General features: G+C 40.2%; 1 protein-coding gene across 2 annotated transcripts; it reads right to left on the reverse strand.

Moving 5' to 3' along the window:
* Nucleotides 1–414: 414 nt before the first annotated feature.
* Nucleotides 415–24,521, reverse strand: pank1a (pantothenate kinase 1a). 2 transcript variants are annotated; one of them, XM_047602539.1, is made up of 8 exons: nt 23,606–24,521; nt 12,720–12,866; nt 12,302–12,507; nt 10,973–11,226; nt 8,646–8,822; nt 7,071–7,194; nt 5,484–5,609; nt 415–5,363 (listed from the first exon to the last, which is right to left on the reverse strand). In XM_047602539.1, the coding sequence occupies exons 1-8, from the start codon at nt 23,874–23,876 to the stop codon at nt 5,304–5,306; spliced, it is 1,365 nt and encodes a 454-aa protein (XP_047458495.1). In that variant the 5' UTR covers nt 23,877–24,521; the 3' UTR covers nt 415–5,303. The 2 variants fall into 2 exon arrangements, with proteins under 2 accessions (XP_047458495.1, XP_047458496.1); XM_047602540.1 differs by lacking the exon at nt 23,606–24,521 and adding an exon at nt 22,859–23,093.
* Between the last annotated feature and the right edge of the window lie 1,927 nt (nt 24,522–26,448).

Consider the following 26,448-nt stretch of genomic DNA (forward strand, 5'->3'; position numbering starts at 1 on the left):
CATCTCCTCTGGCCTCAAGTCTCAACTGAAGCTAACTGAAACAAACTAAACTGGCCAGATTCACAGAGCCACAGTAAAAGTATTAGCAATAAACACTTTTAGCTACAGCATGTTAGCTACAAGGCTATCTGGTGAAAGTTAGCTGCTGCTAAAATGGCTGAAGCTTTTGTGGACCATTATCTATTTAGTGGTAGCCTTTATTTACAAATTAAGATTTTAAATAATTACCTTGTAGCTCCAAAGCAACAGTGAATATAACTAAAACTTATCTCAACTAAGTGCAAGAATAAATTATGACTTTAGTAAGTAAAGACATTTTATACTTCATCTCATTTACTACACATTTCTCTGCTTCTGTTCTTGCCCGTTCTTTCTCTCCATATGCAAGTGAATAAAAAAACATTCAGACACACATCTCATCCAGTTTTAGTTTAATTCCTTTTCAGAGAAAAATGTCTTCACTTCAGTACATACACATTGCACAAGGCTAGGAGCCTTTTTTTTCTTTTCTTTTCAACCCTTTCTTTTTTCAAACCAAAGTTAAAAGCAGCAGCAGAACTGACGCTAACAACCAGCACTGGGCTTCCCAAAACGTCAACCGAACGAACCACCGGCACTGAAACCCAGCAGACAGAAAATATGCATCCAGACTGTGGCCACCAAGAGCATCCAAACAACTCAGAGGAAAGGTCTGGTTCAACGAGCCACCGTTCAGAGAGAAGTATCGGTAGCACATGAACTTACAATGGATGGCATAAACTTTAGACAATCACAGAAAGCTATCGGAAAATGCATCTAATGAGGAATCTCATAAACCATATACCACATGTAGACTAAAACAGTCTTCTAAAAGTATTTACTAACACCGTTTATCACAGCTCTTGTAATATTACTGTTAAAGGTGACAAAAGTGGTTTGTCTCGATGCGTCTTCAGTCTGCGTTGGGATTGAATACAGTGCCGAATCGTGCAAGGGAAACCTGGCCCTGAACAGTTACAACGACGTTTTCAACAGACAGATTGCTGGTGTAGAATATATCATATTATTATTATTATTATTTACAAAAATCTCTTTACAATCAAATACACAAGGGTGAAAAGGTCTGTCCTGCCTGCCAAGCATTCCAGAAGACTGTTCTGAAGGCTGGATGCGCTCAGGTAACAGGATGCGTGACAAGATTGAGATCAACGGGTCACAGTAACTCGTACGATTTGATGAGTCACAAAGCTCTAGCACATTTATCCACCAAGAATAACTGTGCCTCAGTGTGTACACGTTTCACATATCACACCTTCTGGTGAATAATCATGTCCAAAACATCCTGTTATGTGCATCCACCTTACAAAAGTGTTAACAGCAGAATCAGCAGGACAGAAACTCCAGGAGGAGAAACACTCTCCATCGAGATTCAAACATCATTATTATTTTTTTTTAAAACACATTTACAAACAAGTCAAATCAACTCTGACAGGGAAGATGAGAGTCTGAAAGGGACGAGGAGATCGATGGTTGAGTTACTGCATAGCTTGTAGGTTAGATTTCACCATGGATGACATATTTGCCCCGAAGCTCCTTACAGTACAGAGAAACACATACATAAATGGTCCCAAAAGGAAATGAACCCCAAACCCCAAAAGTGTTAGTTATTGTTTAACAGCAAACACTAAAATAACAACTCAGACCACTTTTAAAGCAAACACACGCCCACGCTGATGTCTAGTGTCAAACCCCACTGCGTAGAAGTTAATATACTTAAAGGACTGAATTCTCGTTTCACATTGTATCTGCTAGAGTGACAGGAAGTACTTAACATACAGAAATGCTGCTTTCACTGTCAGGTTTCGTGTCTTATTTGGAGTCTGACTCAAATGGTGATACTACAGCAACAGCGACAGTTAGTTAGGTTGAAAATAATACAAGTGTCTGAACTCATGGACAGTTTGTAACACTGGCTTGAACAGTCTTAGATTAGTGTAACATGATAATTAGGTTATAACCTGCAATTATACAGTCAGTGGAGACATACAGGTACACTTTAAATGACCATCACCTCTAAGTTCTGCAGAGGCCATGTTTCATATTAAAATGTCAATAAAAGGTAGAATTGACACTAGGCCTGAGCCGAGCAGCAAGCAGTAGACTGTAAAGAGATACACTGCTGATATCCACTAATACGTGACAATGTGTTAATCTGTTTTTAAACAGGTTAATACAGATTATGCAAACTCCACTGATTAAATGCACTGCAGGCTTAAAAAAAAAAAAAAAGGTTGTAAATGTTTGAAAAGAGCGCTGCAGCTGAACAGGGGCTAAATCTAAGGGATTTCTGGGAGCAATCACACAGGTTCTGTTGTGCCAACCAAAACAATAAAAAGAAACTCACATTATTACTAATCACTGGCCACAAAAAAAAAAAAAAGCAGAATAAAAATATTAAAAGAACATACAGTACATTAAAAACAATGTTCCCCAAAACAAACAAAATAAAAGAAGAAAGAAAAAGAAAAGAGGTTGGAAAAGATGTAGAATGGTGAAAACCACTGCAGTATAGGAAATTAACGGTGTTTTTGTGCTAAGACACACATGGGGCCACTGAATATTCTGTTACAGTACCATGGCAAAACACACAAAACAGCAAAGCAAGAATGCGAACCAGACAAAAACACAGAGAGGACGTTCAGCAGGTGACAAATACACAGGAAACTGAAGGGCACAAACATGATGCAACCAGGATAACACACACGTACACACACGTACGCACTGAAGGCAACCGATTGGGCTTTTTGAGATTAAAAGAAGGGGGTGGCACAAGATTAAACCAACACCAGCTTGATTTCAAAGAAGCGGAGTGGCACCTGACAGGTTGAGGTCACTATTGTCATCCAAACATGAGCTGGAGCAAGGCAAGTAAAAACAGAAAAACAGAGTTTGTGTCAGTGTGGAATGAGATGACTCAAACTGCACTTTAACACTCGTAACATTGGTGTCATTTAAGCCGATGGGTGGTTAATGAAGCAGAAAAACAACACGAACCTTTCATGACCACTAAATGGTGATTCAGCCACACACAGAAAATACATTTAAATGAGCTGATAAGAAGTCAGTGGTGAAACAACCCAAGTGCCCCATGTGTTTTTTTCAAATTAACCATGAAAACAACAAACATGTTTAGTCAGGGTCAAAGTGTATGTGTGTATGTGTGTATGTTCGAAGCAGAGATAACAACAAGCAGCAGCTCCATTTCGTCAATAAGACCTTTAAAATACTTGCTGACATGTTTCCCCGATGTAATACAGATGAACTGTTGTAGGTGATGATTTGGAGGTACGGGTGACTTAAGAATAACTGCAAACTGGGGAAAGAGCAGTTTCTCTGCAGGAAGTGAAGGCATGCAGACAGCGGTACCGAAGACACACTGAACAGCTGTGAAGCTCGGCTGCTCTGACAACAAAAAGAAATGAAAGGCGGCAAAGGTCCAGGCTGGGAAGGGAACATGTGAAGACCTTACAGGAAGAAATACACTTGTGGTCCGTGTTTCTCTAAAAATGCTATGACTGAATAATTCTACAATTACGATGAGTCGAAAGCCTATTGAGAATGAAGCCTCTTGACAGCCTGTCGTTGCTACGCATAGTAAAACACATTTCTTATAAGATGAGACGTGCATGTAACTTACAATCCCCAGCATTGCTGCGGAACAGGTTCCTTTAAAAAGGCCATGGCGTCTCTAAAATAAGACCGTACTAGCAGACACACATGCTACTTTCAAGTATTTTTATCCTGTTTATAGATTATTTTAAAAACTGGTTTCATTTTGTCTGGGGTGCACATGCTAGTGTGGAGAAACAGGCAAGGCTTCCCTGGCACATTGTTCTTAGGTAGAGGCATGCAAACTGAATACATGAGGCCATCTCCCTGTCCAGTGTCCTTTCAGACACCTATGTTTGCATAAGTGTGGTTACTTCTCACCCGGTGCCCTTTAACTGAAGCTATGTGGACTTGGGCACATTCCAGGTTTGAAATGAAGCAAAGAGTATTTGAAAAGTAACTTCCATTGGGGTAAAGTTGTGGGGGATGGGGGATACTGAACTTAGAGAACAACCACCAACGATATCTGTAGGTGACAGTAGGTGAACGTATTCTACAAGTGGCGTAATTAGTGCATTTTGCATTAGCCGTGACACTAGGCAAAAGCATCTTGAACCTCACGCTCTCTTAAAAGGTGACACCATCCTTCTGCATCAACAGCTGAGATGCTGTTCCTTTCGTCACGCTTCATCAAATCACACTGCAACATCCGAGCAAGGCAGCAGGGTGGCACAATAGTCAGAGGGAAGGAGGAAAAGGACACAATCAGATAGCAAAGGACTGCAAACCGCAACACCGTGGCTGTAGTGATGCCAGTCAACAGAAATCAACAATGCACTCCAATCTGCCGGAGGACAATGCCTTGGTCCCGTCACCGAGCTCTAAACTCAGCAGGTTGGGCGTGCGTGGCAACATGGTGGTGTTAGTGTTGTGTATGAGCAGGCAGACGGAGGAGAGAGAAAAAAAAAAGCAAAGGCCAAATGTAGCGGAGCAAAAGAAAGACTGGTTTTTCCCATGTGAGCTGAAGGAGGCAGGTATTATATGAATCTCAACAGGATTTGGCTTCAGTGCACTCCTTAGAAGACTGTAGCATGGCGGGCAACGCTTTGTGCAAGCACGAACTACGTCCTGACCCTCTACTGATGTTTCTGTGGTCACAGAAAAAGTATGTCCTTGAGTCGCTGGTGGTAAAAAATTACTTCTTTTCTGTGCAGACGTTTTATCCCGTTGCACAAATAGTCACCCGGCACGCTACCATCCCCAGGACCTAATGCTACAGTAGCTATTCACACAAAAACAAAAAAAAAAAAACAAAACAAAACAAAACAAAAAAAATAAACAAAAAAAAACTAAAAATACACAAAAATAAAGTCTCTGCTTCCTGATGCAGGGCTGATTACAGGAATCAACGCACCTGATTACAGGAAACCATAAATTAAAGATTACAATATTAAAACCTCTATGATAGGGAAAAATCTAGGAGAGGGATGTTAGAGGTTATCAATATTTACAATGTTAAATTATTAAAATGGCTTTTCTGAGTTTCTGCCTTTCTCTCTCTTTCTTTTAGTGTTCCTTTAGTGGTCTCTGTGAATGGGACCGCTCAGCAGCGTCAAAAAGTCAGTGACGTCACAGCATTGACAGTTGGTGACATCACAGCGTTCAGGGGGGACCTCGTCTCGTCGACCGTTGATGATGTCGTGACAAGGTTTCCTTCACAGGTCGTCTGTTGTCTTGAGCAGCTCCATCAGCGCACCCACAGCGCCAAAATAACCCTGGAGCAAAAATACAAACATGTAAATACATGCTGCGAGGGTTTTAAGACAAGTGTTGCAGGTTTCTGAACGCAATTTCATTCCATCATATTAAACTACAGCTTTTAGACAAGTGCTCACCTCATGTTCCAGGAAGAGCGCTCTCAGTTGTCCTTTAGACCAGAAGTCCATGGCGTAAGCAAGCAGTTTTGTGGACACCGTGTTGATACGAAGGAAGTTCCCCACAAACACCACGCGCTCGATTTTCTGGTATGCAGAGAGACGTACAAACATTCAGACAATTCAAAAACCTTTCATGGGTGTGACAACTAAACAACAACATACTCATTACTCAAATACTAATGGAAACTGATTATGAACCGCAATGTTTTTGGTTTGTTTTAATCCATGGACATGAGTTAACCTTATTTTTTATATTTCTCTCTCCTTTTATTTCCTCTGATCCACCTACAGGTTGATTGATAAAGACCAAAATGAAGAAAAAAGGAAATGGAAATATGAAAGGCATAATATTGTTTGCTAGTCATTTAAATAGCTCCGAATGTTGTTTTCCAAAAAGTGCAACACAATGTTCACACCACAAGATGGTGCTGGGGAGCCAATAAACTGGTTACCCAGTATCCTATGCAGTACTATTAAGGTAACCACAGTAACTATTACATCTGATACTGTCTGAATGTTCACAAAATTGTGCACCATAAACTGAAAACCTTTAATTTAAGTCTGGTCAATTCTGAGAAGTGCTGAACTCAGTTATGACTTTCTCATTTTTCTGTCATAACTCAGTAATAATTGAATTTCCTTAAATATATTTCAAAGAAATAACCAGATCAGATCGGCATTTGGATTTCTGAATAAGTATAAAATGATTAATCTACGTAAATAGATACAATAAAATATTTTCAAGATAGATAAATCATAGATAGAATAAATAGATAAATAAATCCTCGCTACAATGAATTTAAAAATGTTTTTTAAATAATTTTCTGTTTAACGAGAGACAGAAGTTCACTTCAGAACAAGGGACTATGGGTGTAAAGTCTTAGCTCAACTTGTGTATCTAATAGACATGAGGTCCCTTCCTGCGTGTTTCTTTATTTGTTCATAGCTCAGTGATGTCCTTCCGTCTGCTTTTTAATCCTTAAACCCTTCAGGAAAGCGTTTAGCTTTGTACAGAAAGGCCCACTTTAATCCTACAGTCGGTGGGCCTGGTTGTCTTGGCTGCAGCTCTGCGTGCAGTGATAGCCCTGTACAATGCTGCTTGATCGCCATGCCACAAGGCAACACTGTAAAGAAGCTCACAGCACACAGAAAGACTCGGGCTGATCCAGGAAATCTGAGTGAGACCGTTTCAAATCGAGCGCCTGCATACACTTCCCACTGAAATCTTCTAAGTTAATAAACTGTTTTGGTACCACCCACAATCCCAAACTGCCTGACAGCTCATTGTGGGTTATTTAAAACCTATGACAGCTTGGACATGAACTGGGAGGAAACAAATAGCTGTTGAGGCTGCTTAAATAAAACCTTGTTTGGGTCGCGTTGATTGGCTGAAAAAGCTCCAGGTGAGGTGTTGGTGGATTTCTGATATGCGGACTAGTTTAAGCCGGCACTGTCTGTGTTTCTAAGCATTTCAACACCAGCGTATACTCCCAGGTCAAGAACCTTATGTGTTTGTCATTACATAACAGGGTGTGCAGACTGTACCTCATTGACAGCACACATGCGTGCTATGGATCCTATGTTATTAGTGATGGTGACCAGCGTGGCTCGGGCCAGGTCTTCCTTACTGATGCTGTCTCGCTTCTCTTTGCTCATCATGTGACCAAAACTGTAAGACAACACGTAACACAAAAGCTGTCAGTTTACATATAAACACAGACACGCATTCCTCGTAGAGTGACGAATTCTTCAACAGTCGAAAGAAAATAAACAAAAGAAACGACGGAAGCAACAGAAAACAAGTCCTGTTTGTCACCGTGTGTGCATTTGGATTCAGTAAAAGACAGAATGGAACACCACAGCGAGAAACACTGGTTACACTCTGACCACTGGGACAGAATCTGTTGTTTTGCTTTGCTTTATGGATCAACCTTTGAGCCCAGAGCTGCAGTAGGTTTATTACATATATGCTAAACCCAGATTAGCAAGTATTGCTCATTTCATCCAGTATTTCATGCATGTCAGCATAAGGAGTCCTTGTATTTTGTTCTTAACTCCGTCAACACAGTTTGACCATTATGTTGGGATTTCCTTTGATGAGGGGTAATGAATACAGATGTGTCACTCTAGGGTTCTCATACTATTTCCCAAGTCAACCATGAACAACCATCCTTCCTTTTTTGTCCTCTAATAACAGGCTAAGCATGATATTCCAGACATCCCTCTCCCTTGCGATGCATTCTGGATCCACATAAGCAATCCTAAGGCATTCAACAATTAAGATGTTAACTCTTCAACAGGCGCCCAGGAAGCATCCTCAAAAGATGGCTCTGGCTTCTGTTAAGCGTCTTCATACCATTTGTATTGTTATTGACACTACATAGATAAAACTGAATTGAATTGAACCAGATTCACAAACCACTTCAACTGGCCTTTCTACTCCAAGATCCCTCCCAAAGTCTGAGCTCCTAATCATCTCTTGAAGGCTGAGCCCAGCCGCCCTAAGAAGGAAACGCATTGTGGCGTTGCTTGTTTTCGTGATACCATGCTTTGAGTCACCCTGCAGCATTCATGCAGACAGGTGATGTGGTGAATATTCAGCTTTTTAACTAATTTTATCATTAATATATGTCGCCCATGTGTACGAGACAAAAGAAAGTTAACTCCTGGGTGAACGCTTTTGTGTCTTTTATTGTCAAAAAAATTGAGTTTCACAGTTTGAGAAGTAAAATATAAGCATGTTGGTGATGGTTCAGTGATAAAATCAGTGTCCACTGATTAACTTGAGCTAAAGGTTTGACTACAGTACTCTACCCTCTATGTGCATCACTCTCCTTTCCATTTCCTTTTCTGTTTAAAAGTAGGTTATCAGCTGCATTAGCTTTAAAGAACTGGGTGTGACTTTATTATTATTATTTAAGTCAACAATGATTAGGAGGCAGTCTTGACAAAACAATGATCTAATCAATAGAAAGAATGACCGATCACAGCCATGTCTGGCAAAGAGTTTTTTTTTTTTTTTTATCTTTCATCTTTATCTTTTATCGTTATCTTTGTCTATAAATGACCTTATAACAACAATCTTTTAATGAATTACCATTACCACACTGTCACACTCACCTGGACGCCACTGCAGAGCCCTGTAGCCCGAAGCGCTCATAGTCTCCCCCGTAGATATCTTTGACCAGTTTGTCCACGTTTGTAGAGTCGCCCTTGCTGGCCATTTCCAGCGCCTCCTCGAACGTCTCGCAGCCCGTCAGCAGACAGCAAAGGCCCAGGAATGTACCACCTCCCAGACTGTAGGTGAGAGGAAGAGAGGTTAAAACACACAATACTAGAAAAAATATGCTGACGAGGTTAAAAAGGCTTTGGAAAAGTTGAGAGTGGGGAAGACTATCAGGAAAAACAAAACGAGGCAGGAATGAGTAGGTGGGAGCAAAAGGGAAGGAGAGAAAAATAAACAGCAGTGATTGTTTTCTGCCTGCAATAAATAAATAAATATATGAATAAAGAGTGACAGAAGACAATGACAATGCAGATCTGATCCTCAAACTCCAAGAATGCTTCACTTCCTGGTTTATCAGTTTAACACACATCACGTAAAATGTCACATTGGTCATTTTCAACTGTAAAACGTGACAAAATACTAAACATCTGGATGTTAAGGGAGGAGAAACACAGTCAAACTCTAAGGCAGCCATTATCCAGCCACATTATCCAAAATGTCCTCACTCTGATGGATCTAACACTCAGACTGGCCCTCACAAATATAGCTGCACAAGTAAACACACACTGACGTCATGGTGAACAGCCGGTACAAGACGCACCATTTACAGTACAAGGAAGTAAATGAGTGGTGGTGCAGTATGACACCTCATGCACAGAATGGCCGTTTGGTTGGTTGGACTAGTTTTAGAGATTAAGAAACTGGTCAACTTTTAAATGAAATCTTTCTCTTCAACAACAGGTTCTCAGCATGTCTGGGAGGGACTGTTCTTGTCTAATCACATCTAGTACAACTGTTACATAAGTACGAAGGTACACGAGGTGATAATAGATGCTACTGCTGGAATTCAAACAACTAGTTCAGGCAGAGGAGCTACACCTTCACCTTTGTTACGTCATGTTCAGAACTCTTGATGATGAAACATGTTTTTTAGATTTGAAGAAAACCTGGGTCAGAGTGGCAACATGCTGTAAAATGTATCTGTGGAAATCATCCACCATTCTCGCCAGCACCCGTTTCCCAATCTTGAAAACTTTTTGTGTAATTCCTTTCACCCCAGTGTTTCAGTTAACACCTTCATTTCAGAGTCTGGTCACTGGTGGTTACTGTAGCTTTATTTGACTTCAAGTGAAATGTGTATATTTTTGATTCTGCTTGATTTGTAGGGAAAAATGAAAGGACTATAATATGATACCTTTTTTTCTGGTTGGTTGCGAAGGTGAAATGAGCTCTGGTTTAAAAAAATAAAAGTGTGGATGGCACTTTACTGTGAATGCTGTTTTTTTCCATTTTTTTTTTTAACATCCTCATTTTTTACCTTCATTTGCTTAACACTTGTTCCTCCTCACGCACAGATCTAAGTCAACATCAGCTAGTGCCTTTTATTTGCACACTGTACAGCCAGCGCTGCAGGAGAAAGGACCAGAGCATCCTCTGCAACCAACACCAGACAGCTCAGTCAGATGGAAGGACACTAGATACAACCTGACACACCACAGATGTATCTCTTTACATTTATTACCCAAAGTACCACTGTAATAACGTGTAAATATATAACCCTTGGAACTACTGTTTACACTTGCACTTTAATCTACTCATACAGTCAAGTTTACATCACCCACGGACAGTGTTTAAAGTTGAAACTTTTTTTTTGTTTGTCTGTTTTTTGAGGACATAGTCATTTGTACATACTTTGTATTGTTCTATTTTTTGTTATTTATAACCTAAAAATGTCCTGTACTTGCACAGCATGTTGCTCAACTGTTCTTTAAATTGCAGGGGGGTTACAAAATCTTTGCTTGATTAGACACTGGCCGAGTATTATATAGGTAGAGGGTCCGTATTTAGTTTCTCCATAAGTTTGGGGAATTACCATATCCTCCACCTCATTCACATTATGAACACTCTCTACAAACAACTACATCACACATCTCACGGACTGAACTGTCTCTCTGCACCTGTAGTTTCTATATTTCTTGTATATTTTAACTGTTCATGCTCAAGAAAGCTTTCTTAGAAACAAGTTTGGCTCAATTTGGAAACTTTGCTTCCATCAAACTGCAGTCAGAACTTAACAAACACTCTTATTTCACTCTTTGACAAACACTCCTTCCCTCCCATCCTGATCTTGAGACTGAATAATGAACCCTCTTCCCGTGACTTTGCTGCTGTTAATTGATGTGTGATAATATAAATATAAATAGGTGTGTATCCCCCTCACCTGGTCCCAGTCACCCGTTTGTAGTTGTCCTCAGAGTACACGGCCAGTATGGAGACCCCGGAGCCGATGTTGACCAGCAGCATAGGGAAGGGATTGTCCAGCGTGCAGGGCTTCTTCACACAGCTCTGAGTGTCTGAGGGGTTCTGGAAGTAGTAGCACTCCGGGTGTCCGTTGAAGCCCATCCGGTCGACGAACAGCAGGCCACGGATCAGGCAGTCCAGCTCATCCAGCTTCAGCAGCTCCAGGTCGGCCATCTGCGGCACAAAATGAGGAGGCTTAACAAATTGAGAAGACAACATTTTAGCTGCTAAACACTGGGATTTAAACAGCTTATGGTGAAGATTAAAATATCCCTTGGATGAACTGATTTGTCAGTTTGTAAAGCTAAAAATTAATATCTAAAGCTTGGTTTACACTCCCACAATCCGTCTAAGCCTATATCGGTGTAAGCAAACTTCTGCTGGTGCGTTGGCCTCGATCTGTAATTACGCTGCTAAAACGCTAGTCTCCGTCTAATCAGATAGAGATAATAAATATTAAACAGTTACTTTTACTTAAATCACTGCAACACACGGAAGAGAGAAGAACTCCTAGAAGATGGGTAAGAGACAGAAGAGGGAAGAATTTTTCATTTCAGATCAATTACTGCTGTTTTAGTCTGAATCTCTGCAGCGTGGAGTTACATTTCTGAGGAGTTGCCTGACAAGCTATGACATAAACTACAGCGTGGGGTATGGAACTATAGTAGACTTAGGTACCTGCCTATCTGACACAGAACCAAACATGTGGCAGATCTGATCTCCATTAACTGAACTGTAATGCTGCAGTGCCAAGAGAGTTCATTGATCCTACTGCACCACAAGACATGGTCAATGAACTCAGGTAGTGACAGATATAAAAAGCACCAATAACCAAAGGGTTAAGCGTCTGGAAAAACACCAGACAAATGCGTTAAGGTACTTGCGAGTCAGAAAGGAATGTTAGCTCAAATTAGATTGACTGTTAAGATATATAACGCTGTTTACCGTAAATGAAACCGAGATGTCTACGAGGCCTGATAAGTATCGCAGTAACTGTGGCTCCAAAGAATGACTGTTTTAAGCATCAATTTACAGTCAGAATTGTTTTCCTGACTGTTTATTTTATAGTCAAATGTCAACACATTTGTTAAAGTAGTTTTAGGAGTAATAATTTTTTTTTTTTTACACAATTGCAGAGTAGTTTTAGCACAATCAGCTAATATATTAAGCAGTTGACTGTTGCAACCAGACGTTCAACAAAGGTTTCTACTTTGTACTAAACACACTTGTTGTCTGGTCGTACACTCACCGTTCTGAAGTCATTCTCAAACTTGTACGCTCCTCCTCCTGTGGCGCAGAGTGTTGTGTGCAGACTAGAGAAGTTCTTGTCGCGTCCCATCTGAATAAAACGGGGCATGGCCTGCGTTGGGAAGCGGATGAAGTGCAGGTTCCCCGTCCTGCCGCACATGGTCAAGTTCCTCAGCTCCAGGTGGACATCACGGACGCCCGTTTTACCTGACAGAGCAACCAATAGTGGTTTTTAAAATATAGGTTTCTGGCCTGACTGGTGTTGTGGTTTCACTTTAACACGACATAAGGACTATGTATGTGGTGAGCTGTAGCTTCAGGACTTATCTGGCTTAAATACGTGTCGTTTTGTTTACCTAAAGCCCAGAGCAGAAACGTTTACAGTTTATATGCGCATATGTGTGTGTGAACAGACATACCATAGGCCACATTTGAGGTGAGGTAGCGGCGAATGGACTTGAGGTTTTCCACTTCTTCTTGTTCTTCCTCTGCAGTTATGTCGACTGGCTCAAAGTACACCAGCTTGACCAGGGTTCCACCGATGTCCATACCAAACCAGGGGAAGGCTGAGAGGAAAAGAGACTGTAATGAACCCATTTGCTTTTAAAAAGCAAGACATCAGACAGATCAGCATGACAAATCTGCATGTTTAAAACAGACTATTCACTTGGTGCATTAAAAAGTTACAGAGCTAAACCTGCTGTAAGATAACTATAAATATACTGTGGATGCAATGAGGTCGTACAATAAGAAGAGTACGAGAGAAAAAATTAAGCTTGGTTACAAATATGCGAGGTCCTTCTAGTGAGCATCATATTAAAATTCAGTTCCCTTTTCTATAAATGCACTCAACCAACCAAATTGGTTTCTGTTTCTGTTATTTATCCAAGTCCACTGACTATAAAGAGTTTGTCAAAATAATACCAACATGTGTTGTTATAATACAATACAAGAATACCACAAACCAGCCTCTCAGTAATTTAAAACAAAATACCATAAATGACGCCAACATTTCGTGCAGACTGTTTTTACAGGTGTACCTAATGAAAGGCAAGTGAGCGTATGTCTGGTATGAACTCACATCCTACGTGCACATGCGCCTGTAAAGCGGCACTGATGTCGGTGCACAGAGGAGGCTGGAGATGAACTGAGAAGGGTCTTGACAGTAACTTGGTGAGAACATTGAGTTCAGCACAAAAATCTTCCAGCACAACTGAATAGAAAAAAAAATAAAACACCACAGCTCAACAATACCTAAAGTTGCCATGGAAACAGATAACCCCCCTCCCATCAGCATCCCCTCTTCTCAGCCTCCCATTTGCTCTTTCGCTCAGCCTCTCCTCTCACACAGCATCGACCGCGTTCTCATACACAACATCCATCTTCCTTTCTCCTCCTCTCCATCTCCCCACACCTTCAACATGCATCTTCCTCTCGTGCTCCCTCAGTTTTTGTTTTTCCCTTTCGCTTTATTTCTATTTTTATTCTGCCATGCTCCTCTTCCTGTGTACTTGAGCTTTACATCTCTCAGTAGGTTTAATTCAATTAAAGTGAGATTGACTAACGTGGATGGAAGAGAACTGATACTGCAGGATGTTTATTACACACTGCTAAATAACAAATACATTTAACTTGCAGATACATTTGCCATTTTCAGTTCTTCAGTTCAGATCACATTGTAATCACTTCAGCCAGTTTTTCGAATATAAACGGCACATTCCAATGCTCTTATTACGATTTAGTCATTTTTATTACATAACTGCAAAACCAAACAATTAGTCAAGATTATAACTGTCAAATAAATAAATAAATAAAAAGTGTTAAGGCTGGCAAAATATAAGAGAAACTAAAAAAATAGAATCCCAGTTAACTAGACAATCTGTCTGAAAAACGTAGAGGAACACTGGGGCCACTTTGTAGTTCATGTGGTATATTTGTGGATCAACAAAAGCACATTGCATCCAGAGACAGCATGTCAAACTGATTCTAAAGTTAAAGAATAGACACAGAGCTACTAAATGCCCAAATCAAACTGTATTTTCATTCTTCTCTTCTAGGTGTGCATACGCGGCTATTTTTAGAAACCACCTGCACCGATTCGCTCCTGTTTGCATTGGCGGTTCAACAAATACCAAAGTTCTGGTTGAACACTGAGCATGCGTCTAAAAGATGGTGCGATAACAGTCCAGGTGACACAGCGAGGTTACTGAGGGTCAAAGCAGAAAGGACCTCCCAGCATTCTCCCGGTCTCTGACATTAAAGTTTGTGAGTCTTTTTAGTTGAGCTTTACGGAGGTGAGACATAGGGAATGACAAGTTTGGCTTATTGCATGACATTTAAAAGAGGCAGAGACATTTTGACCAGCCAGTTGGTCTACAGTTTGGAACAATGAAAGCCCTGTGCAAGACAACACGTGTTCCCTTAAACATGTTGTTGTTGTGAAAAGAAGCAGCATTTAAGTGAAGAATGTGTTGAATTCATGTATTTAGTGCATGGTGGTGGAGAGAAACCAAGACACAGGAAACACAACCCCAGAGAAAAACAGCTCAGAAAATCAGACACAAAAAATTAAATAAGAAAAAGTGTTTGTGTATATATATATGTTTAGGACGTTATATACATCAGACATTCCCCTTCTCTTGCTACGTAACCTTTTAATGGTGGTCTGTAATAAGTACAGAACAAGCAGTTCAAGAGTCTGGACTTTTGTACTGGACTTAGGCCGAGGGTTTAGTTATATGGCACTAAGAAGTTTTACTTGATAGGTGATAACTCATAGAATGTAAATATTTGTCTTTGAAAGGTCTCCAGTGTTGGTTAGACTTTTATTTTTTTTTTATCTTGCCCTAAAACCATCTATTAAATAAAATACACCATTATAGAATTTTAAAGACATTATGAACTTCTAAATTCAGCTACAGAGACGAAAATGGGAAAAGAAATTCGAACAGTAAAATAGAAATTTTTCTTTTACTTTTTCTGATGCTGCAGTTGCAATGACACACAGAACATGGATTATAAACAGTGATAAATATTCTGGTGCCTATCAAGAGACGGGTAAAGTATGTTAAACACTGCTTTTGCAACCATCAGTGTTTTTTTCTTTACAAATATTCCAATAAATGTGAATAAAAAAGTAAAATAAGATAATTGAAGATAATTTTCTTAGTAAAAGGTCAACTGGATTCACTGGAAGACAAGAGCAGCGGGCACTAAAAGTCAGCATGTGGACATTCTGATCTTCTTTGTGCCTTCAGCGTGGCCCTGGCATGACGATCAGGAGATGGGACAATTTCACAACAGACTGCAGCAGGGAACACAGTGACTCTGTCTGGCTTATTGAGGCAAAGTCCACCTGTAGATTAGAGCCACCAAATTTGAGTTTGGGGATTCCAGGTCACGGGAGAAGCGCTTGTAAACACAGATTTCATGGAACACAAGTCAGGATCGCTTGTTGTCTCTGCCCTTTAGATAGAGATAAGAATGAAAGTGCTTTTATTGGGATACCCAGTGGTGGCGTATACTGCATGTGCTGCGAGTCACAGCCTTCAAGTGCTACACAACTCTAAATCTAGTGTTTATTGTGAATCATATCGTGTTTGATATGATACTGTGTGCTGTGATTGAGAAAAGTGAATGTGTCGTATCAACTTAGAGTGTTTGGAGCCGCAGACAGTTACAAACTATTGGATCACTGAGGGAACCTGATAGCTCACTAGTAAAGGTGGATACAATATATAGATACATACAGGATGAACACTCTGAGGAGGGTTACAGCTTAAGATCTCATCAGTGGTGGGGTCTCTCAGTCTTGACCCTATCAAATAAATAAAAAGTCTAAAACTAACAATATAAACCATTAGCGTAGGCTTAAAAAAAAAAGATTTTATGTAATCGATATTGATTGGAAAGACGCGATACTGATTCATAAAAGCCTAGATTCTTTTTAATAAATGCCATTTCCTCCATCGTTTCATTTCTCATTTTATTCACCGCAGCCTGGTTTCACCAAGCAAATCTTGCTAGACATCGCAAAGAGATTAGTCCTTTTTTCAACACCCCCTTTAGTACCTGGTAGTAACTAAACCAAGTGTATGACTGCTAACGCCACAGTAGCTAATGTTACTTGCCGGTACTGCAGCTGCACTGGTTAGTTACATTACTTTAAGCCGGGGTCACCTACAACATCATTTGACCCTTTGTTTCAGTCCCCTCTTACCCACTGACCTGCACTATTGTCAGTAAACAGGAAGTGAAGCGCATAGATTGTATAGACTGACCGAGTGCACACGCTGGAGGATCAACACGCAGCATCTTCCGTCTGGTTTCCACCGTTTTTGTCCACAACATTACCAAAAATAGATTTGTTGTGTTTTTATTCTATGGCTGCTTTCAGAGTTTACACCTGTGACAATATCAATCTTTGGTTCTTTAAGTGTTCTGTTTTATTACAAAGTAGGAACATCAGGACAATATACAAGAGTTTCTCTAATGAGGTCTGCTGCTTCACCTTCAAAGCTTGTACCGAGCCTCAAGGCTGAGAAACGCTGGGAACATTTCACAGTTGTGCCTTACACCTGCCTCTGATATGATGAAAGGTAACACTGCAAACAAGTAGGCCAGCCAAAGTACATGACGGTGTCTGCCTCAAGTGACAACCACACTTTCCTCCACAGCCTCAGCCAAAACTCACTTGCAACCAGCACGTGACAAGATTAAAATTTATGAATATAAAAACAATGTAAATTCTTTATTTTGAGCATGTCATTACCTGACATTATTATCGGTCTGACATAAATATTATATTGATATTTTGAGATGCTAGGAGACAGTATTTTGAATCTATGACATTCCTGTGACCTCTTTAACATGCGTTTACAAAATAAAGTTTCCTTCGGTTTCCCTTTGTCAGGATTTGATGTTGACATAATGGAGTACCCTGACACTGAAAGCAGTAATGATAAGGAAGACATTTATAAGGAAGGAGGAAATCCATATACTTAATTACACAATCAATGACCAAATATGGACAGATTATTACAGTAAACGACTACTCCTATCCAATAAATATGCCAAAAGTCGTTGTACAGGAAAGGTTTCAACCTTCAGCCCTGATGTAACCAGCGAAGTTTAAAGCCTTAAAGAACCCCATGTGCTTCTGCACAGCCTTCAATGCATGTGGACACCCATGAATGTGTGCAAACATGCCACACATGTCTGTGTTACATCTGTTTTATAAACAGGCCTGCTATGCAGCTGTGTTTGACTTACTGTATGTGAAGTAAAAGACAAGATGGCGACCTAAAGGCAGCAAGAAGAAGACCTCCATTGTCTTATCTGACTGAACAATAAGAAAGATTGTGTGAAACGTTTTAGAGAGAATAAGGCTGATGGGGAAAACACTACACTGTTGTATACAAGAGCTGAGATGCATTGCCAGGCACCTGGAGTCAGACGGCTAGGAATATGCACAAAGTTCTTTGGTCAGTTTGGAAATGTACAGAAATGCATTAATAATGCAGCTGTGAACTCTACAGGGACTTTTTGAAAATTTAATTTAATGTCCAAAAACCATTTAAGTACAGTACAGCACAGTACTGGTAAATGCTTCCAAAATGGTAAATCTCTCCCACCATATGTGTCAATGATATCATGGAAAGGATATCAAAGAAATTGAACTGAATGTGAGGACTATGTTGACACTAACATTCCCATCTATCAGTACTTTGGCAGTATTAGACCCATTGTGAAATACTCTGGAGACCTTCCTGACTCAAGAGGGTCAACATTAGCTATGTTGGTCCAAAGTTTCCACATCATGAAAAATGCATTACTGGGCTGTAATTGCTTTGTCCTCGGTGTCTCAGTTCCTCTGAACGGATGCTGTCCTGGGAGAAATTAGCTTAGCAAATAATAATGAACAGCCTGCTAACTTCCTAGCAGCATTAATAAATCTTCCCAGTGTGCAAGATAAGAAATTGTATATAAAAAAAAAACAAAACAAAACATGACGCCGGAGGAAACATTTCTGGTTCGCTGTCACTGATGTGAGGAAATATGGCTGCACTTACAGATATATGTTCAACAACAAAAACAAGCAGAAACTCATTTAGCAGTCAACCTTAAGTTCACCAAGGCATTTAAATCCTCTTGAGTGTTGCTGCCTGGAGGCAAACACTGTATGCACAACTGAAGAAACCTCAATCCTTAAACTTTCTTCTATAAAAAAGGGAAAAGTATAAAATAAAATCATATTTCCCCCTTTCAAGTGTGTCCTACAGTTATCCTAAGTGCCCACTTTTCTATTTAAAAATCAGAGACACACATTGCACAAACACACAGCCAAAGGTCAGTGTGGCAAGGAGCAGGGTTGGAGTGTGATTTGTTTTCATGTAGGTGAAAGGTCTTTGGCCTTACACACACCTGCCTCACACTGCATGCCCGCATGGAAGACATAGTTGTATGAGGGCATAGTGTGACTTTAATTACAGTTCTGAAGCTCTAATAAATACATTTTTTCACTATGATAACTGTTCCAACAGGACATCAGACACAATCGTCCTTTTGAGTTTTGAATTTTTCTGAGGTTCAACCCTAGGTTTCTAAGAAAGGCCTAGTGTGTGTGTCACTGCAAAGAGTGAAGAGCAGCGTTTCCATTCAAGTTTAGCTGTCCTGTTCTTTGATAAGACAAAAAAATGCACCAGCAGGGAGCTGAAACACAGTACACTGCAAAGTATAACATCACAGGAGGTTTTGTCCTGATTCAGGGTTTCGTCATTCTTGTCCTTCCCTGTTCTGGTGTGTGTGTGTCAGTTTTACTTAACAAACACAGTTCTTATTATTAATACAGTACTAATGGCAGTACTACTGTTGTAACGATCAATTCATTGCCAAGTATTCCCTCGTTCCAAGTCCTGCACTTAAAGGCCGTGACACACCAAACTGATGGTCCCTGTTGGCAGGTGTCGGGTCATTGATGAGTATCTGCGGCTCTAGTTTTGGCTGTGTCGCTCACACCGCTGACACCGGTCAGACAACTGGAACTAGAGCGAGTTGTTCAGGGATCACACTGACTGCTTATCAGTGAACCAGTGCACAATTTAAATATTTTAGAAATAATACACAACAATATTTTCATATAAAATGAATAAACTGTAGACCAACTAATCAGCATTCTCAACAAGAGGCTAGTTCTGTTTAACGGTTTGTAGCTCTTCAGGTTTCGAAAGACAATTACAGACTATCGCCACTACTGGTGTGACGAGATATTTCCTTTCATTGAGGTGCACAACTTATGTGCCTGCTGGCACATTTTGGTCCAGACAAAAGCAATATGAAAAATCCCTAAAATCATGAAAAATGGCTATGACCAATATATCAATTACATTAATACCTGCAGCTAGCACTGGCAATGCAGCTACTGCTACTATATCTACGTTTATGATGAAATTATGTGAATGGCATTATAAGAAGAAGTTGGCATCAAGTTTATTGTGTCTACTAAAAATAAGAAAGATTCAAGAGGAAGAAAGAATGTGAGGTCTTTTTAGTTTCTCAGGAATACTAAACAGATTCAGGATTGCACAGTTTCAGCTAGGAGGAGAGGTTTTGGCCGGTCTTTGGGTGGACTGTACAGTTCCCTTCATCTTAATTTACATGATCTCTGACCGAATCTCCCCCTCCTCAAATTGCCTAAAGCCTTACTGATACTTGTTAACGCCACAAAGAACAGTAGTAGAACATTGACAAGACCAGACAGACCCTTTTGGCAAACATGTGTCTTCTTTATGGGAGTTATTCGTTTACTAATTTAACAGGTTGTAAAGGTTGAACCAAACGAGCTGGAAACTGGGTGTGTCATAGTACTTAATTGAAAGATCCTCTCTTTAAATAAAAAAAAAAACAGTTTAACTCAGAAACATCCACTCAGTTTCAATTGTGGTCTTAATTTGAATTTGGTGACCCCTCCACCCCCACCGAAACCAACCTTGTACAGCCAAGCACACTCACAACACCTGTGTTACTATGAAATCTATCCTATTTCCAAGTATGTTTTTGTTCATTCTATTATCTGTAACTGAGTCAAAACACTGAGTCACATCTAAAAAGCTGAGACCAAACACTGCATTCGGGCATCAGACGGCTTTTACGAGCACTCATTTTTCTACCATAGCAAAATCCACTGGTGGCCTTGCAAATTAAACATATTGGTGTTGTTTTGGGTAGCTGTCGCCTAATGCAAGAGTTACGCTTCTCCAAAGACGTATGTAAACATCTGTGTCGATCTACAGTACAGAAGTCAGACGTACGATTCCAGTCTAAAATCACTATAACGCTGTATGCAAAAACACTGCGTACACTATCAGCTCAATTTATCTGTAGTGCAAATTCCAGTGCGGTTTAACAATTCTGTTACGGTATTATAAATATGTATACTACCAGTCAAACGTTCGAACCCACTTTCACCCACTCACTGAACTGAATGAGAAGGTGTGTCCAAACCTTTGACTGGTAGTGTATATTTTCATCTAACTCGTGAGCTGCAATGGCTCTAAAAGCTAAACATCAACAAAAATATAGGTTCCTAACACTGCTGAGCTGTTTGTAACTTAAGGTGACCCCACACAGCAGATGCAATGGTGCAATACTGCTCCTTCAAAGACACGTGTCCCATTGACACATGGACACACAAGTAGTGGGCTGCAACAGTAGTTCAACACAGACACACAAAAAGAAGCTCATAGAATATGATAATAAAAAATATAGGTTTCTTGTCTTGCTCCATTACTATTGGTGAATTCCCTATGATGGATGACCAAGATTATATTGAATAAGACATGATACTATGATTTGAAGAGTATGCAGTATAATTATTGGTACATTTTTGCTCTGTTATAAAAATTCTCCAAAATGACTTCATACTATCATTTTGATGTCAATCAAGACAGGAAAAGGTGTCTCAAAAATATAATAATATCCTAGAAGAACGTTATGAATAAAAAGTTAATTTGCACAAATTGTTTTTGCAAAAACAAAGTTACTCCTGTCTCAAACAAGGGGTGCGACAGGCAGGTTACCCTAAATAACCCTACTTCCCAAAAAACCTCAAACCCTGTCTAGGGAAAAAGTCTGAGAACGAAAGGGTCCCCAGGGCAGAATAGCTCAGTCTGTTATCCGGGTTTATGGGGACGACTAGCCTTCATCCAAGGATAACGCTACCATAAAGCTGAGGACCTCTGCTTAGACATTTCATAAGTTTACTGATGAGAGTTGCCCTTACGTAATTTAGACAAATTGTGGTGTATGGGCTTTATTTCTCTTGCTATTCAGCATGTCAGAAAAATAGCAACGCATTGCTGTCTTCCTGCTGATCCCTACAGCATCTCATTTATCCAATAATTAGTCAATTCTTCATCATAGGTCACAATGTAAGAAACAAACATTAGGCTTGCGTACAGTGAAATTTTATCATGGTGGTATTCGTGTTTTATCTAGCTTTACAATGCTTTGGTAAAACTGAAGTGAATCATCTCATCACAGTCACAGATACAGAATCCACAGTACATACTGTAGTGTCTTTCAATGAGTCTTTGTGAGCAAAAGAAGTAATTCTGCTTTATCATAATGCAATGTGTATTTTGTGTTTTTAGACCACTGATACCAGCTTTAAACTAATTTTACAATCCAGTTAAAGAAAACAGCTGGTGGCTAACACTGAACTCACCTGCACTGCAAACACTGTTTCTTTTCTACAGGTTGCTCCTTTTTACAGGCTGAATTTGATGCTTCCAGTGAATAAATCATGCCATTCACTGAACAAATAGTCATCACATAAAACAAATTAAGCAAAGGTTGCAGTCTAATGGTATTAATAATAATCTATGAGACCCAAAGTTTATGGTAGTGGTAAATGATAAACTGCTCCAGAAACAGCAAAATGCAAACCATTATGTGACAAGCAACAACTGACATGGATTACAATATTTACAATACTTAAGTATTAAACGTTGTCACTTGCAAACCTAAACTATATTGATTATACTGTGACATGCTTTTCTCTGCATTACAACTGCTAAATTGTCTTCGCTGAACAGTTTTTCAGGGAAAGAATTCTGCCCTCGCCCTTTCCTTTCTCTCGCACTTTGCCTTAACAATGTTGTGATGGAAAGAATGGAGGAATGCTGAGTGATCTGGAAACCAATTCTTAGGCCTGTAGCTGATCTCTCAGCAAACATCTCTACTGCATCTCCATAGACACAGGAACAAGTTTTACACTCACTGCCACAACTAAACATCAGAGAGGGATGGAAGAGTCACACCTCACAGCAGTCAGCTGTCTGCAGCAGTAGGACTTTAAACAGCACATTCAAAGAGGTGATTTAAATGAGCAACACTCTCAGTAAGCTGCCCGACTCAAACGATAAACTATGATGGTAATCAGTAAAAACTAAGAGACGTTTTCACCAGCCTGACACCAAGTTATGGAATGAGCCCTGATGACTTAACAGATTTAAATTCATTCTATAACCTTAATACAATGAAACCAAACCAGACTTACCTGGTTTCTTTTCACTTATAAGCTTCATAATAAGGTGAAATATCGGCTCTCAGTCACAGGTGAGTAAAAAAAAAATATATATATTACACAATCTTAACGGAGAAAAAAATACAGAGGCTCGAAGAGTCCTGGATGTCAGAACACACTTCACTCAGCGAAGAAAACGACACTTTCACACATTCTTCGTTAATACCGCAAACTTTAACAGGACGAGCCTCACATCATCCGAAAGGCTCGGTAAATAAGGGGGCGGGGCTCCGGCCCATTCACACGTCTTACTGTAGCCAAGAGGCGAGCGCTGATTGGCTGAGGCAAGCCAAGCCCACTTATCAGGAGCTTTTTCACCACCAGAGAACGACCAATCACAGCGCTCCAAATGCAACTTGAGGGTGCATAAAAACAAAAGGGGGTCTCCCTGACGACGGCAGGCTAGTAGATTGGACAGACGAGCCTGATCAAAAACAGGAGATCTGGAGAGACAATATTGTTTTCTGGAACATAGAGTAATCACTAAATTATAATAAAATAAGTACACGAGGAGGCGGTGAATACTGGGTGTCAGAGGTGGTTTCCCTTGTATTACAAAAAAAACGTTTGTGCAAACCCCGACTAACTGGTATTGCACAGTAGCTGCAGGGTTAACCCGGTTTGTGTCAACCAAGAAACACACCATGAGAAAAATCATGCCAAGAGCAATGATCGTGAATTGTTGAACAACAGCGGTCAAAATAACTCGGCTTTACTTACGGGGTCTATGCCGTCTGATGGACTCCGTCCTCCTCCGTAGCCTGCACCTCTTGGCCGGGGACCCGTTGCACTCCGCATCTTCTCCGCGGTGCAGGTGGTGCATGTTTTCTAGCGAGCTGCTGTTGGGTCCGGACCCCGTGCCGAATGCACTGCCGCTGCCGTTAGCGGCCACGACGACGTGGCCGAGAAACCCCCTCTGGCTCTGCCCATTGTTGACATGAAAAGGTCCCGACGCTCCTTTCTTGTCCATCATTGACTTGGCTTTATCCATGGCAGCAGCTAGCCTAGCCTAGCCTAATTTAGCATCAGCAGGAAACAGCCCGGCCGCCAGCAACAGTAACCAAGCTACTTTAGCTTAGCTAGCTAATATTAGCAAGCTAAGCTAATAAGACAGCTGTGCGACCGGCTAACGCCTTATTATACCCCCCTTTCACCCTACAATACCAAGCTAAATGGTGGCGCACATTTTAAACCGCAATGCCGTTTAAAATAAAAAGGGGCGAACACTCGTTAAAATACAGTGTTTCCGTTGAGGTCACTCGCGGTCATTTCCCCTCATTGAGATCCTGGCAGGCGCAGCAGCAGCAGCCTGTGGGTCTGTGTGTATGTATATGTGTGTGTGTGTTCATGGACTGCGACGTCACTCCTCCTCCATTCGAGGCCCGAACCCGTTCACCTCCTCAGACCGGTTTTCTCTCCTCTGCAGTAGAAAAAAAGACACCGTAGTCCAACACTTGTTCAGAAAGAGATGCAAGAATGGGCTCGTCCCGTGTCTGTTGCAACGGAGCAGCGGCGGCTTCCCCGCTGGGATATCACCGTCTACGGCTCTGGTCCGTGCAGCTGAGGGTCGCTTTTATAGCGTCGCTGTCATTCTCATTCCCCGCAGTCCTCTCCACGCGTGATGTGCGCACAGAGCTGCCAGTCAATACACCAGCCGGGAACATGAACTGTAGTAACCCTCTAGTAACGGACAAAAACACAGGCAGATATTGGGTCCTTTTAAGGAATATCCTCTGATAACAAATCGCCTGTTAAGCAGAAGAGCATTTAAAATCTCAAATCTTGGCCACAGGCGAAATCAAATAAAATATATGTGTTAAAATGTCATATATAGCTACAATGAAGCTATGTTTTTTTAAATAGATATTAATATTTAAAGAGATGCCTGGTGTAAAGTGAAAACAGAGCATTAGATAACAAGCACAGCGTTATCAAACGCAGCCAAGATACAAAGGTCAAACACCAATCTCAGCTTGATAAATCAAAACAATCAGATCTTTCTTTCTTTCTGAGCCTATACATACCACAGTTTAAGCTATTAAATAATTGTCAGTAAAAAGAAACCAGGAATGACTTGTAAGCCCCTTTTGCAATACCATAAAACATAAGTATAACACACCAATAGCAGTTCATTATTGTAAAGTAAATAAAGTTGTTTTTTTCTTCACTTGAAACGTTTGTAGCTAATAGTTGCAATGCAAACGCGGGTTCAATCACTGATATATTACTGCATGTTATAAGATCACCATTATTACCCCTATAAGACCATCTTACTACAGGTGAAAAATGCCATTATGTAACTGTTGGAGAATCTGGACTGTTGATGCCAATCGGTTTTAACATAATATTGAAAGGGTGCCATCTTCTGGCCAAACATCTCACATATATCATGACAGGACTAAATGTGAGGAATGACCGTAGGTTATATGATTTGGTGGGGTATGAGTCAGGTATATTAATTGATATTAATTGATATATTTTAACTGTTTGCAACCCAAACATTTTAATATAAGCCTAACAGAATAGACTGGGTAGGAGTCAGGTAAATGTTGTATAAGAAGCCCCAAACAGGATTGAGTTCAGACATTACTTAGCTAAATAGCCCACTCACTTAGTGTGTGGCTTGCACAAACATAACACACTCATATACAAACATACGTATGTACATACATGTTTACATACATACATATGTACATACGTACGTGCTGCTGCTTAAAGAAAAATATCCTAGTTTTTGTGGAGGTAAGGCTTGTGGGTTTATTTTCTTGCATGAAATCATCTAAAGTGCTCTGATTAACTTTGCTTGTACCACTGGAACCTGGTGGAAGTTATATCCTTGTTGCAGTACTATATTAAAATGTCCTTTTCCTCAAATGTTGACGTGCTAACCAATTATTTCACCGTTCTAAAACAAAAAAGAAACACGTATTAAATCTTGTGCAACTTTGGTATTTGTACTTTATAACAAACTAAGGACCTTTCTCTGATTGATTTTAAAAATATCTTACTTAGGTTCAAAAAAGGTTCAGCTTGCATTGCAAGTAGTTAATGGTGTTTTTTTTTACGGTATTTGCATACAGAATTTGCTGCTCTTTTATATAATCCATTCTTTCAGTCTTTCTTGTTGCACAGGCTTCCAGAGCAAAATAATTATCATCTGCAACTGTTTCTGAAATCACATATGCAGGTGTTGTTTTTCATATTTAAAAAATCACTTTTTGCACATTATTCTAGGTTTTCCAAAAGCTGTTTGCAAACAATGGTAAGAGAAAGTTGCTCTGATATCTTTGCTTAAGGCTAACCCTCCTTTGTTAGCACCTGTTACCTGTTATCTGTCCAATGTTTCCTGTGTCACTGGCTGCTAGGCAACTCTGAGTATTTTTCCTCTGTTCATAACTCTTTGCTTCTAAAATATCTCTCACCCATGCTGATGTTGCTTTGCATTCTTCAGACATGCAGCAAAACGAACACTGTGGTAAAGTAGAGTGGGGAGCCTCTCATGTTGGACATCAACATGGATGGTAAAGGTTTTCTGCTTTCTGGACTTGTGTTTTAAGATCCTC

Source organism: Mugil cephalus, chromosome 13, assembly GCF_022458985.1.
Source record: "Mugil cephalus isolate CIBA_MC_2020 chromosome 13, CIBA_Mcephalus_1.1, whole genome shotgun sequence".
Classification (NCBI taxonomy): domain Eukaryota; kingdom Metazoa; phylum Chordata; class Actinopteri; order Mugiliformes; family Mugilidae; genus Mugil; species Mugil cephalus.